The sequence below is a fragment of the Ostrinia furnacalis genome, unplaced genomic scaffold (genome assembly GCF_004193835.3).
Source record: "Ostrinia furnacalis isolate ACB-3 unplaced genomic scaffold, ASM419383v2 OfSCF0092, whole genome shotgun sequence".
NCBI classification, from domain to species: domain Eukaryota; kingdom Metazoa; phylum Arthropoda; class Insecta; order Lepidoptera; family Crambidae; genus Ostrinia; species Ostrinia furnacalis.
The window spans coordinates 370,160-386,126 of record NW_021130331.1 but is presented as its reverse complement, the minus strand read 5'-3'; the positions used below and the strand labels follow the sequence as shown (position 1 = coordinate 386,126).

The following is a 15,967-nucleotide window of genomic DNA, read 5'->3' as shown; positions in this document are numbered from 1 at the left end:
AAGGCAACTGTTATTTGAGTATTTTAAGTAAAATCTATATGTATGTTTTTCAAGAGCGTAAAGTAGAGTTATAGTCCACTATTACTTACCATCTTGCTTCATTTTTTGACTAGTTATTAATACATTAACTACACACATTACACACTTTAATTGAATTGAACTCAGTTCTAAGGGTTAATTCTCAAGTCTTGAGACGTATCTAACTTTGTCCTTCTTTTATTTTTCAGATCCCGTCCCGTAGTGAAAGTGATGGCAGACGTAAAGTTCATGGGCGAGAGCAAGACCATCGCTCTGACTGAGAAACGTTGCACCCTCGGCAACGGCACGCGCGTCGCCTGCGCTGACGTCATGTTCTGTCTCACGTACAACGGCATCAACGTCGATCAGCAGATCAGTAAGTATCTTTATTGTCACATTAATTTCTTTGACTTCGATATTCATGACGTATTTTCCCCTTGTCTTGAAAGTCCGTCAGAGCGACTCATTTTATACTTGGTATAATACATTCTACCTCTCGCTAATCTTGTTCTGGTTTCCCTGAATCTGTATTATCTGTTCATCTTAGCGAATCAATTTATCATGTATTAGAATAATGTATTCTTATTTCCAAGCGGAGGGATATATCTGCTACTTCGGTGAGTAGTATGAGTAGAGAAATAATTGGCACTTATCACAAAATTGTAGCTTAGGGAGACACGTGTTTGTTTACTGTTAGTTGTTTCATGTGAAGGGGCACAAACTATTGTTTTGTATAGAATTATGGACATCAATCTGTCATTCATCAGAATCATTTTATCAAATATTGCTCATCAAAACTGTATCATAGACTTAAATTAAATGTAAATAATACCACTCTAGTTTTCGATGTTAGAAACAGTTCACTTGAATATTACACTTGTACGTATAATAAATGTCTGCTAAACCTCATGGGTAGTCAATAATTTATTCATGATAATAAACCAAATTACAGATTTCGAAGTGACCTTGGACCTGGACTCGCGCCAGAAGACCTCGAAGCGGCTGTTCATGATGGAGAGCCGAGAGACCACGTACAGGACGCACATCCTACTGACGCAGGGGCAGCAGGAGTGCAGGGACATCAAGGTTTATGTGGATGTGAGTGTCATCATCCGTAAACGAACTAAAGTCGCTGACATAGCCCGATGGATTAGCAAGCTGAAGTGGCAGTGGGCAGGGCACATAGTACGCAGAATTGACGGCCGATGGGGCAGCAAGGCGCTGGATGCAGACCGCTACCAACCGTGCGATGTGGAAGTCATTGGGGGAGGCCTATGTTCAGCAGTGGACGTCCTATGGCTGAAATGATGACGTGTCATCATCATTTAGTCTCGACTAAAGGAGTACTACTCTTTCAAACTTACAAGAGGCAAATGGAGGGATTGGCCTACTACCCACACTGGCCAAACGGGTGGGGATGATCTAGCTATATCATGAAAACAAATTACAATTTTGTGATGTCAAGCTATTAAAGCAAATGAAAGGCTGTAGCGTGAAAACCTACCTAATAGATAGTATGATAGATTTTATATGGTTAAAATATGTATGTAAACCACTTTGCTTGTACTTGGGTCTGTCTTTTTGGTTGTCCTAAATAAATAAATATTTTTAGATTGATACATTTATCAATCTTCTTCTTTGCCTGGCCCATTCCCATTTTATTTGGGACCGGTCCTCCTAATCATGCGTCTCCAGGCAATATTAATACATTTAGCAATATTATAATGAAATCAAAATCAAAATCTCTTTCCCATCACTGCAACTCCTGTGTAGCCAGGTTCTACAGCTGGACCGCCAATAAAAAACCCAACCAGTTCTATTCGTTAGTCATAGTTAAGTCATGTGCGATCTAACATTACAGGAGGAATTCCGAGACAAGCTGACCCCCATCGAGGTGAAGATGTCTTACGAGCTGGTCACCCAGCCTTCAGGCAACGTGGTGCCCCCAGTCCTGGACCAGACGGAGGGCATGGAGCCCTCCGACTCGCTCAACATCCCCAAGAACTGTGGCGCTGATAACATCTGTATTCCTGATCTGAGATTAGCAGCTAGCACGTAAGTTACTCGTGAAAGAATAGAATTAATTTCTTAGAAACATTGTGACAGTTGGTTGGCACATTTTAATAAAAGCTTATCCGTTCAATTTGGTTCCGACAGGAGGACCGTTGAAGTAGTAAGTTTGCAGATCAGAATCAATTTTAAGTCGGTTTCAGTGCTATAAAAAATTACTAACTAAAATAGTCATATTTGATGACCTACTTAAATAGTATTTTATTTATTTATTTAAGGCACAGCTACAGAGAACAAACAATAACAATACAATTAACACAACAACATAGCACAATATTTATTAATGATGGATGAAATGCCATTCATGTTATGCAGACTTTTAAATTCTCAGACAAGTAATATACATACTAACAATTACCTTTATCTGATAGTACCACCTGCTTCATTGGTGCTGCTGGTTCTAAGGCTTTATACGACTACAGCATAAGTATTCTTTGTCTGACTTTATACCGGCAGACAGTGGTGACTGAGTTTGTTGCGGCGCTTCTTCTCAGCACTTGCCAAATGTTGGTCTCGAAGCGCTGGTAGGGTAAAAAGATTATGAGACATGTAGAGGCTCCTTAAGAGCAAAATGACGATTTGTAAGAACTATTTTTTAGTCTAAACAAATAAAGAAATTTTGACTTTGTTTGACTTTGACTGTAGCAGTAAATAAGTCCTCAATATCTGCCCACAGCCCAACCATCAAGTACATCCTCGGCTCCGGAGACAACCTGAACATCGATGTGAAAGTGGAGAACTCTGGCGAGGATGCCTTCGAAGCAGCCTACTACCTGCGAATGCCGGCTGGCGTGACCTATGCCAAGATGGAGAGGCTCGACAAGGACAATGCTGATGCTGTGCCAATTTACTGCTCCACCAGCGGACAGGATGAGGATGGAAATAGCACCCTGAAATGCGATTTGGGCAACCCCATGCCTAGTGGGCAGAAGGTGAGAACTCCTGAAATTAATAAGAACAAATGTAGTTCAAAAAAAATTGTATCCGCTGCACATAATACAATGGCTCAGTCAGAAGGCAAAAAGCAATAAACTATCTTTCGACAAAAATTTCAACTAAGGAAAAGGAGGGATGTGGTTTTAAAAGATTTTAAGCTTGGTGTCGCCCCACTAAATATTAGCTGAGCTGATCCCCCCGTTAAATATCTTACCGATTAACGATAACTTCTTTTTATTTCTTTATACTTAGCTTAGTTTAATCTTCTAAAAGTCCTTTGCACTTTACAACAGAATCACATCTAAACAGTTGATCAAATATATTTTACTTGTATTTCATCAGGTTCATTATCGGGTGGTGCTAGAAGTGGACTCCAGGGTGACATCCCTGAACTTCTTCATGGAGGCCAACTCCACCAACCCTGAACAGGACACGCAGTACGACAACGCTATGCCCATGAACATCATGGTTGATATCAAGGCACATTTGTCTATTATTGGGTGAGTCTTCTGTGTTTTGTAAGTTATATAAACCACATCTAACTATGTAAGGAATTAGATTTCCTTATGTTTATTTTTTCTGTAAGCTCATTATGTTGCTCACTAAATAAATTAATAAAAATGTAGTCATTAACTTAAAAAATAAAACGTTTTAAATCTTTTTAGAGTAGGTAGCTACTAAAGATGTTAGCATTTATGGCCAAAGTACGCAGTAAGAAAGTTTCGTTAATGTTACTCATTTTAATTTGATAATTATTGTGAAAATTGTTATTGATGTAATGACAAACCACTCTACTAAAATACTCTAAGAGTCGTCTTGTCTAGGAACAGATTGATGTTTTTGTTACCATTACTCGTATAACCTTCAAAACTACCGCGTTTATTACCACAACGCGCAACTTCTGAGGAACGTGAGTACGTAATTTCTCAAATAAAAGCTTTATAACAACCATCTTCATCACCTTTCTAGAACCTCCGACCCTCCCGAGCTGCACTACAACGCGTCGCTGTACGACTCGTACAACCTGCAGGACGAGAGCAAGCTGGGCCCGCAGGTCATCCACAAGTACAACATCAAGAACGAGGGGCCCTTCACCGTGGAGGAGGCGGAGATCGTCGTCATGTGGCCCTACCAGACTCTTACTGGTAGGTTTTTATTTTTTACTAGGTTTCCGCCCGCGGCTTCGCCCTTTTGTCGCAATTTTGTCTGTCACAGAAAAACAATATCGCGCGCGTATTTGCTCACCGTTTAGACCTACCCTGGACTACGACAAACATTTTAAAACCAAAATCAGCTCAATCGGCCCAGCCGTTCTCGAGTTTTAATCAGACCTTGGAATCAGACTAACGAACATCAATTCATTTTTATTTATATACTTAGATAGATTTAATGGCAACGAAACCTCTCTGGGAGGTTTATTTCTGCCAATGTCGATTGTCGAGTGAAAAATTGACATAAATTTCAATAGAACGTAGGTGTTTCAGTTCCATTGATTTTTCATGGATTCCGTGGAGTTAAGTATGCCCGTAAGCAGGCTTCAAGACGCCACCGGGTCCAAAGCGGGTTGTTTATACGACAACCCACTCGACACTCGATGCGCGCTCAAATTCGAAGTGTTTCAAAGTTTTTTTTTATAATTTATCACTTCACTGCACTTTAGAACACAAAATAACACCAAATTTGTACACTAAAGTCCATTTTAAATAATAAATTGAAACCATTAAAACAGATTGACCATGCTTCCGGTTCAACTACCCTCCACGGAATCTACTCGTAGGTTATAAAAAACATAAAACCATTACGCCCATCCATAAGTGACATAAGGTTACAGCACACTTATTAACACGGAAAGGGATCGTCACAGTATCGCCTTTAACTAGCCGTCAACCTAACCTAAGGCAGGCAAAATTCAGCGCACTTCACCGCTAATCCAAGCTAAATTTTGTCAGTGTGTGCGTGCGCGCCGCATACGTATTGGCGCGCTCACATACAAACCGCGTTCGGGCGTTTCTATGAAGATGACCTACTCATTTGTATTTACTCTGCCTAAGGTCATAAGTTGATCAGCAGCACTATAAATGACAATAAACGTGCCAACTATCATGCCAATTAGGCATGATGTCAATTTTTATTTTTATGACTTTAAGATAGACCTCTCAATAACAGAAACATTGGTGAAAGAATTACTTCGAAAGCATAAAAACTCCCCGAGATATCTTTAAATATCACATGGCTCAAAAACTGCAAGTTTTGGGCGTGTAATAAGTTCATTGGGGCGTGAAAAAGGCCTACATTTAGGTTTTTCTTTATGCAAGACAAGGCAGGTATTTGACCGCAATCGCACCTGGTGTTAAGTGAGATGCAGTCTAGAATGGTACATATCTGCCCCGTAAGCCTTAAAAACGCCCGAATTATAGTGTTCAGGAAATACAGCAGCAGGCAGCGAATTCCAGTCCCTAACTGTGTGCTTACCATGAGTTTACGTTAGGTGTGCTCGCTAGCGACGGCGTAAAAAATTGACATTTAAATGTATGACATATTATGCAGCGCCCCCTAGCGGCTACTTTCAAGAAATAAAATCTTCATAGAATTTTTTGACGTATTCGCTAGCGAGCTCACCTAACGTAAACTCATGGTAAGCACACTGTTCGCATTATAAACGAGTCGTCGAAACGCTTAGTGCGAGCTGGTGGAACTGGTACTAATAAAGAATTTGAATTTGCTAAGAAGGAAACTAATATGTACTGTATTCCAGGTGAGAACCTCATGTACATGCTGGTTCAGCCTCAGTGGCTAGGAGACGTGCGTTGCAACATCGCGCGGCACGTCAACCCCGAGAACCTCCTCGTGGCCAGCCAGTACACCTTCTTGCTCAACAAGGAAAAAGAAGGTAGGCATATCGACAAATTACAATGGGAAGTTTTGAGGATAATAACGCTAAAAACAGTTCTGTTTATACGCCGTTGTTGTCCCATGAAGCTCTCCATAGTGACTAAAAATTCACGCAATGAGGGCTATCTTTTTTATACTTAACAGTTGGCACCCCTGGCGATTGACAGAACCTTACTCTACAGTGGCGCCATCTTGATGAGTGCAAATGCGATAGTCCTTCTACCACTTTAGCGCTCACCAGTTGGTGCCACTGTCTTCGCTACTAGCAAGTGACAGGACCTTACTCTACAGTGGCGCTAACTGGTGAGCGCTAAAACGATAGCCCTCATTACACACAGCTTTCCATTACCCACGTGTCTCTACTTCGAACCGTTTTCGAGCGTACTGCTAACACAAGTACGACTATACTACTAGCCTCTGAAGTACACCAATAGGTCAATATGAAACCAAAGCTCATTCAGCTAATGGTGATACTGTATCAAAATATCAAATACAGGCTCAGGGATTACCTATTTTAAAATGAATTATCTTTCTTTCAGCAATGATGAGCAGCGATTTATACTCTGGTTCACAAATAGCAGGAGGCGGTGGATATTACGGCCAAAGTAAGAACTGAATTTATTATTTCGAAAAAAAAATACTACCATACGTACAGGCAGTGACTTTAAAATTCCTGAAATACCTAAAACACATTATTTTTTTGCAGATATTTGGGAAGTAAATCAACAGTCTGGTGGAAGCCAACATTCTGGCGGACAATACGGGACAAGTCAAAGCAACAGACAAGGCGGCGGCGGCGGCCAAGCATCAGACACTCGCTACAGCACCAGCCAGAGAGGTCAATTCGGCACTGCCCAAGCCGGCGGTGGCCAAGACAACCGGGGCAGCAGCACGACATACAATAAGTCATGGAGCAGTGACTCCTATAACGAAGGACTAACTGTGGAACAGCAGGAAAAGATTAGAAAGTACTTGGCAGCAGCAGCTGCCAGACCTCCTCAATACGGAACTAGCCAAGGCCAAGGACATCGCAGCCAAGGAACATACGGCCAAGGACTGGCTGATGGCGGATCTGTCGTTCGAGTTAAAAACAGGACCATTGAATTTGATGAGCACGGCAATGTTATATCGGAAACCGAGACAAGCACCGAATATGGATCTTTAGGACACGAAGGTGAAGCTGGAAGCTCTTTTAACGTGTAAGTAAATAACAAAGAAGTATCATTATACCTATTTAGGTAACATTGTTAATTTGTTCATAATGTAACAATACATTTTTATTACAGTTACGCTAACCGAGATCACGCTAGTGGTGGTGGCAGCCACGCCTCCTCATCTCAGTCAGGGAGATTCGGAAGTGCTGGATCCCAAGGATCAGGCAACATTTACTCCCAACGAGGAGCAGTATATGGCCAAGGTTCAGGTCAATCTTCTGGCCAGAGCCAGGCGGGTTTCGTACACGGCGCCTGGGCTACGACAGAAACCGTCAACTCGGACATCATGAATGCTGGATCGTCGACGTACCATGGGAGCGCCTCCAACACTGTACTTGAAGATGAAGACGATGCCATAGGAGGGTTTGGTGCTGCGGCTGCGAGAAACCCGAACAATGAGTTCCGAGTAGGCTTCGGCGATGTTACTGGCGCGGAGACTTCGGGACAAGGCCAACGAACTGGCGGGAACTACCACTCGGGAGGCGGGACTGACGGGCGGAACTATCAAACGGCTGGCGGCAGAAGCGCGCAATCTAGCGGTAGTTCTTTTCAAACAAGTTCTGGTGGTGGCTACTCTTACTCTCAGTCAGGTAATAAATGTTTAACATCCTTTTCTGAATTGTTTTGATTCCTATTATGGTACCTATGTTCTTCAGCAAAAAATTTGTTGTAGGTGGTCAAACAACTTACAATACTTATGGCAGCAGTTTTGGCTCTACATCACAAAGGCGTGAAAGTACAAGAAGGCGACGACAGGATCAGGTCAGTATAAATAATTAAATTATATCTCCGAAAAAGTATCTGAGAAAACATCCGACATCTAAAACCAAGAATCTGCCCACTACAAAGGTGTATTTTTTATTTCCAGGCTGATCCTCAACTGACAGACATTCTTCAGAAGTGCGAGGAGAAGTACAAGTGCGAGGTGCTTCGTTGCACCACCGGCCGACTGGTGAAGGGCCAGGAAGTGTGGCTGGCGTTGAAGTCTAGGATTAATGCGTCCGTCCTCAATGAGGTAAGAATCACATCTGACACAAGCTTTTTCAATAAGTGAGACATCAAAAAATAGGCAATACATTTTCATTGAACACTCAAGCTCACGGGTTGAATCTATTCAACTGCAAAAAACCTAAATTATTGATATACTTAAGCTGAATAATATAACCTAAATAAATGATTGAAGGTGGAATCTAATAAAGATCAGATATTTTTGTTCTCTCGTCCTTGATAAGTATGGCGGTATCTAATTTCTTAGAAAGAAAGAAAGAAAGAAAATAACTTTATTTTGGCAACAAACTTAGACAACAAAGATGTATACACAAAAAAATTACAAAGTTGCCAAAAAAGGTCACCTACTCAGTAACATCTAGACAGTGTAACTACCAAGAGAATGATTTTCAGTGGGTATCTTTTACGCAGCGTTAAACAACAAAAAAAGAAGATCTTAGTGATCTCAGACATCAAAAACCGAAACAGAGCGGTGTCTACTCGACATAGCTTTAACCAATATCTTTGTGAACTAGTGATATAGTTTCTCCAAATTCTGCAGATCTCCAAAGACCGAACGCTGACTTTACCCACTCGACATAGCTCTTTTATCCTATACCATACAGACGTGGTTTGGGGCCATCCACATATTTCGTCATTTTAAATTAGAGGGGGGGGGGGGGTTTCGAAATTGGCGTCATTCTTATTTATTTATTTATAGTTTATTGTTCACGTACAAAAAGATTATTTCTAAAAAGAAATTTCTTCCAGCACACCTAGTAAATGAGACTGCAAATGTGAGAGGCGGCTAAGGCGCATACAATACTAAAATAACTCATAGTAAACATGCAAAAAAAAGGTGATTCTATAACCAAGTGTTTTAATCATATATAATACCCTATTTTTCTCAAATCTGCAATGTTTCAATTTTGTCAAACTGGTAATGACGTCAAGTTTGGGAGAAGGGGGGGGGGAGATATTGCGTATAAAAAAGTTCATCCCCAATTTTCCACCCTTGGGGGTTGTTTTTTCTATTATTAAATTTAAATGGGACCACCCTTGAGGTATTACCTATACGCCGAAAAAAGATTTGTTCAAATCGGTTCATAATTGGCGGAGTTATCGCGTAACAAACATAGAAAAAAAAAACATACGGGTCGAATTGAGAACCTCCTCCTTTTTTGAAGTCGGTTGAAAAGGCGAGCTTAATGCCATAAGTCATTCTCTACTAGTACTAGTAGTATGGCGGTATCCAATTTCTTAGCGTACTCTTACATCTAAAACCGAAACAGAGCGATGCTCTGTTTACTCGACATAGCTTTAACCAATACCTTTGTGAACTAGTGATGTGGTTTCTCATAAAATTCTTTGAAAATCTCCAGATCTCCAAAGACCGAGCGGTGATCCTGTCCACGCTAACAGCAGCTCGTGTGTCCCGGCTAGCGGTGTTGGGCGAGCAACGCGAGGCGGAGTGGCAGAAGGCCGAGGCGCAGACGGTGGTGACGCCGCAGCTGGAAGCGCTCGAGAGCGGCTCCATCCCGCTGTGGGTCATCATACTGGCCGCTGTCATTGGAGCATTGTTATTGCTGCTGCTGATCTTCGCTCTTTACAAGGTAATTAGGGTAGCTGACACTACCAGTCGAATGAATTTTTTATTGCAAAGGACAAGCCGATGACATCACTATTTTGATGTAAACATGTTGCATCCTCGAAACTTGCTCCGACAAATAAACAAACAGCCTTGTTTCTACTTAAATAACGCCTAAACAATAGAGTTCAATCCTTCCAACAATAGGCTAGATGACAAAATTTCAATTATTTGTCCGTCAGACAGATAATTAGGAAATATTAGACTCATATTTTTTTTTCATAATTAAATAATAACAGTGCTACATCGAGTTGAAATGGCGCGATACGTCATACTTGAGTAGAATTTTTACTCAAAAGTGACGTCACGCGACATTTCAACTCAATATAATACTGTAATTATTCAATTATGGAAAAAAATAAAAAATATGAGAAATTTTCTAATTTATCTGTCTGACGGACTAAATCATCCCTATTCATTTTTCCTTTCACAATCCATTATGTCTTGTAATTTTCGCTTTTAGGAGACTCCTGAATCGCTATTCGACTAACATCGTTTATCGGTTTCTTGCAGTGCGGTTTCTTCAAGCGCAACCGCCCCTCGGACCACGCCGAGCGCCAGCCCTTGAACGGTCGCGATGAGCACCTTTGATATCCGACCACCGACATCGGCGTGACGAGCGACACCGGCGGGACCGCCGACACCGCCGACTCCGCTGAGTCGGCGTCCGGCGGTCCGGCGGCCGACTCCAGCTCGTCCACTGATGCGGCCAGCGACCTCACGAGCCGAGACTCCACTAGTCTGGATAGGTACTGACAGAAAGTACTGGTGTACAAGTTTTAAGAAATTGATCAATGCATCTATTGATTTTAGGGAAGGAATCGTTCAGATAGTAATTTGCTTTCTGAAAATGCATTTAAAGAAAAATATCGATTGTTTCATCTTCTAGTAATTTAATAAGATACCTAATGCTATTTATAAGATGGTAGGTATTTTGCTGTCATCTCTCTTGTTTGTTAATAAAACTGTTCATGGAACATTGATATCTAGATGACGTAATTATTGCTCTTTTGAAGCAAGAGATTCATTATGACTTATTAATCTTTGAAAGATTAGGTAAAAACCGAGCAGATAAATCGTAGAAACTAGACCTATAAGCTACTAGTTTACTAGTTTATGTCACCTGTAGTTTCGTAGCTTTAGATTCACATATTAAAAAGATGCACTTGATCGGTTTTTGTGTTGCGCCCTTCACCAGATATCACGGCTTGTGTTGTCGCTTCGCGTCATTGTGGCGGCCATCTTGTGTTATAAAATTCCGCCATCTTGTGACGGTGATCAAAGGTTGACAAAATCATTATCATAACCATAAATAAATTCATTATTTTAACGATTTTGTTTATAATAGATTAATCAATCGTTCTAATTACTATTTGTTTTTATTTTGTCAACTCTGGTAGATCACTCTCACGTGTCGGATATTTTAGCACCTAATTTGTTTTATAGATATTTAAAACTTCACTGTTAAATAGATTTATTTGTGACGTCAACGAGGTTGAATCGGGCTGTTCGTGCCTTATTTTGTCGAATACATAGTCAGTTGTGTGCCTTAGACATTTTTGTCAAAAATGTTATGTAAGGTGTATGAAATGTATGCTGATGTAAATAAATATTACATGGATTGTAATTTACTAGTCACGATAAATATATTTCGAATAGGTAACAATGTTAATGTGCTTAATTTTAGAAGCCATTAATGTTGCTAGCTTTTTGATGGAATTCAAATATCCGTGTCGGTACGCCATACTAGTAAATAATAGAAAAAAAAACAAAAAATAATAATGTTAGATAGAAAAGGATTAATCTCGATGTGTGATAGATATTGTAAAAAGTGTGTTGTTGTTGTATGGGAGTGGAGAAATGTGATCTAAGTTTATAATAATTAGGTATACATATTTTTTACTAAATGAGTAACATTTTATGAAAGTTGCATTGACTAATTCCCAAAAATTTAGCGGACCTACTTAGGTAATGTGGACGCTTTAAAAATATTAAATTAATGTATTTAGGAGGCATTATCTCGTAAGGTAGTGGTTGTATTGTCTTTTTTATAGATGACCTACCCTCAAGAGTCATTTGAAATTATTGCAATGCTCCGAAGAAGGAAATAATCAAAAATTATAATTAGAAGAAGAAAGAGAGCTAAGTATGTTTAATTTGTAATATTTTAACGAACTTTAAGGCAAGCTAATTACAAAATACCTGTACTTAGGTAGTCAGTGGCAGTAATTTTTTCGAAGAGGGTAGGATACAAGGTAGGTGACGTACATACACGCTTTAAAATTGAGCAATAAAAAATGTAAACAAGTAATTAAATGTGGTGCATTTTATAGTTTTAAACAAAAAAGCAATATTTTAGTAACAAGAAACTAGCAAAATACTTCATCGTAAACATTATTATCATATATTAACATATCAATTTCAAACGTGAAAAAATTGCAATTATTTTAACGTTAGAAAAGGCTTGATAATGCTTCTTTCTGTATCTAATTTTACGAAAAATGAACTATGTGCCTTCAGAATAACTGCCAGTTACTAATAAATAAATTAATGTAAATATTTTTTATTAATGTCGTATTTTGTAGCATTTTTTCACAGGACGCAAGTACAATTTTATTCGTACAATTAATTATTACATACTTTATTTTAAGAAAAATGGTTGTACTTAAATATTTTAGCGAAAATTTATATTTTTAGGCGCCAAATATTAAAATTATTGACTTCCTTTTAAAACATAGGTTACATGATTTATTGACTTCTGTGAAAAAATGCGTTTACAATAATGTTAGAGATAACGCCATTGTTATTTTTATTTTATAATTATTTATTTGACTTGTATTAATAAGAAATCGCTTCTATTTGAATTTTCTAAACACATTCTAATGTTAAGTGGCCATAATTAATGTACAATAGAAATAATTCTACTCCGGTTGTTTGTCTCGGTATTTCATTTGCATTTACCAAAAAGTCTTCAAATAAAAACATTGTTTTTACATGAAAGTTTTTCATTTTATAACCAATTTTCTCATCTGAAGTTTATCATATTTGATCGAAAAGATAATGAGTAACTTAGAATTATAACGTAAAAATATCACAGACCACATATTTACTTATTCAAGTGTTAAGTGTAATAATAACTTGGTACTTCGAGCTTCGTTCAATTTTGAAGGAACTCTACATTATAGAAACCAAGATTTAATGTTACTAAAATGTCATTATTCCTTTAAAGGACAAATATTTTTATCCTACCTTACAATTATTATATGTAGTTGTTGCAATTCACGAAGGCCAGTGAGCTTTACATGGTGGCAAACTAACAGTATCGTTAGTTTTTCAAAAGTGTTGATAGACATTACACTAGGTACCGTTATGTGCATGTACCTACAAGTACAAACACAAGTAAAGCTCACTCACCTCTGTGAGTTGCAAGAACTATAGGTACACTAGCAATCTAAAGAAAAACGAGTTCGCTTAAAACCGTCTTTCCCACGACTAACGCCTGACGCTATTTTTCTCTCTCCGTCGCGTTTGCCGTATCTTTTTAATCAGGCGCTCGAATTTGTTTATCAAGCTAATCAAGGCCCGTCGCTCGCGTCGATGGCTCCGTATCTCACGGCTGATATTGGACAGTTGCCCTGAATTTGGAGGAGATAAACTGCTCCAGGATTAAATTAGCTCCAAGATGGAGGGATAGCAGAGAAAATTAAAACGTAGCCAACATTAATTATTTAGATTAAGTACTTACCTATATTAATGAAGAAACTAAACATCAAAATCTTCCACATCTTCAAATTAAATTATTATTGGTAGACCATATCTCATAATCATATTATTCTCGACCGCTACATTGATATGGTCTACCAAAAATACTGTAAGCCACTAAATGAACCGTAGGCTTGTGTATTATAATGTGAAGACTGTCTGAGTAAACGGTTTTCATTGATGATGATGATACATCAGTCTCCCTGTCCTGNCTGTCATAGCATTGATCAGGAAAGGCATTTCAAAAAGTTAGATAGGACATAAATATCTCATCCAACTTATTTTGCTGTCCGTACCCAAAAGCTAGCTTCGTAAATCTTGTCCGGCCGCGACTTGTTCAGGCAACCGATCGCGCGGAACTTCGAAGGTCTATTCCAACAGACGTTTCCTATTTTAAGGGTTCCCGTTCCTACCTACGCTCTCCCTTCCTCCTCATTGAAAGCAACCTAGAGTGAGTGAGATAGAGACAAATTACTTAAGGACATCGTTACAGACAGTTACAGACTAGCATCTCTACACAGGAAATGAAGCGAAGATACGGAGTAGGACGACCGCGAGAGCGCTTTGGTATCTCAGCGTTTTGAATATAATTTACTGCAGCATTCTTAGAAGTGCTTTTTGTATCTGCTTTTTTAATGGCCAGTACGTGACCTCCGCTAATGTGACGTAACTTGTTTACTGAGGTCTTGAGGAAGATTTAAGACGCTTGTGAAAATGTAAAATAAGTATCTATTAGAAAGAGCTTGATAGCCCCATGATATGGTTGTATGATAGAATACCGCCAAATTAAGTCAATCTGTCATCAGAAATCGCAGCCAAGCCTGCAGGGTTGTATGATGCACCTACTTAATTCAGCTGTAGGTAACAGGCAGCCCTTTGTTCGTTAAATCGTTCATATTTTCAAATTACACAGCCAGCTGTTGTTAGGATCGAATCCAGTGAGGAAAAAATATTAGTGTGATGAGCACAATGAGTCATAGAATGTCCATAGCACGATTATGTGACAAGTAGTCCCCTTTGTAGCTATAGCTGGTATACTTAGTAGTTGGAACAAACATCCGATTAATATGAAGTCAAGATTATTTCACAGCAGAAATGAGAAAACCAAGCAACACTCAAAAGGGCCGTAAGGACAAAGACAGCAATAAAACTAGCCCTATTGTGCGCGCTGTAAAAGTGAGGGTAGGTCATTCGAGGCCCGGGTACGTGATTGCAATTAACCGTCAGCGTAACCTCATCGTTAGGGCAAATGTACCCGCGTTGTGAGGGTAGGTTAACTCTGCGGTGGATCTGAGATGGAGTAGGAAGGGCGCTATAAAGCGGAGCGGCAGTTGTTTATTCTCTTTCAACTAGGGTAATAATAATTGTCTCACAAAATTAAATCTAAATATAGTTAGGTAATATAAGATCGTATTTAGTAATTAATAAGACTACGTGCCATATCAACTAATAAAATAAACTGATCTAGTACAACTTTAATGTTTTCCGAAAGTTAAAGTGTTATTTGTTTTATCTATTTTACATCAATAAATCAATATTTAAAGATTTCAAACCACTGAATTTCACCAATAAAACACTGTAGCCACTGCCTAATCAACAAAGCCCTCTGATGCACTATATCAACCAAAAGAATGTACCATTTTGATGGTCCAAAACCATGAAAGAGGAAGCTTTGAACAAAGGCAGAAGTCGGCCGTAAATTAGAGTTATTAGAGACCGGTAACGAAGTAAAAGCAGAAAAAGAATTTTTCCAGAGGTATTTCCCAGCACAGTCGATCCGCAGCCATTTTACAAAACCGATTCTAAATTGATGGTCAGTAGCTCGCGTATCGGAATACAACACTTGAAACTACAGGTCCATATTATCCCACCAGACAGAGAGACATCGTATGGTTCATAAACCTTATTAAAAATAGTGTTATCCGTTAGCAAATCTGTAGAGAAACAAGCTGCTTAGTTTAGGGCAAGATAATTATTATTATTATTGCTGGAAAAAATTGATTCCCTCGAGAATCTAATACTTGTCATCATACGAGCTTCTACGCCATTGGACTTAATGGTTACCTACCTGTCGAAGCAGATTTCATAACAATAAATTAATCGCTCATAGCGTTATACCGTTTAACCAAAAATCTGTTTACTTCAAATGCCTACCATTTCCCATCGAATAAATTGTACGATTTTGAGTCTGCGGTAGACTAGCGACATTCTTTATCTCTTACCGACATTAACTAATAAATATCTAGGGTACCTACTTGCCTGTATGTTTCCTATAAAAAATAAGTTTTAGTAATATCAGTAATATGAAGACAGAAGGACATGAAAATAAATTGGTATACCTAAATAAGTACCGGGCTATAATGAATGGAATAATGGAAAATAGTTTTTCATTAAGGAAAACTGTTAAGCGTTCATTCAAATAAACGTATTTTTTAATCTA

At 38.9% G+C, this 15,967-nt stretch overlaps 1 protein-coding gene across 2 annotated transcripts in view; it reads left to right on the top strand.

Moving 5' to 3' along the window:
• if (integrin subunit alpha inflated) overlaps positions 1-12,669 on the top strand; it is a 142,137-nt gene extending 129,468 nt beyond the window's left edge. For both annotated transcript variants that reach the window (XM_028302901.1, XM_028302894.1), the window contains 14 exons: positions 228-394; positions 971-1,116; positions 1,880-2,073; positions 2,765-3,020; positions 3,367-3,524; positions 3,994-4,169; positions 5,780-5,914; positions 6,456-6,521; positions 6,623-7,115; positions 7,203-7,720; positions 7,804-7,892; positions 7,999-8,145; positions 9,500-9,730; positions 10,279-12,669. In XM_028302901.1, the coding sequence (XP_028158702.1) occupies positions 228-394; positions 971-1,116; positions 1,880-2,073; positions 2,765-3,020; positions 3,367-3,524; positions 3,994-4,169; positions 5,780-5,914; positions 6,456-6,521; positions 6,623-7,115; positions 7,203-7,720; positions 7,804-7,892; positions 7,999-8,145; positions 9,500-9,730; positions 10,279-10,356 (2,854 nt within the window). In that variant the 3' untranslated portion in view covers positions 10,357-12,669. The remainder of the gene's footprint in view (positions 1-227; positions 395-970; positions 1,117-1,879; positions 2,074-2,764; positions 3,021-3,366; positions 3,525-3,993; positions 4,170-5,779; positions 5,915-6,455; positions 6,522-6,622; positions 7,116-7,202; positions 7,721-7,803; positions 7,893-7,998; positions 8,146-9,499; positions 9,731-10,278) is intronic.
• Positions 12,670-15,967: the final 3,298 nt, after the last annotated feature.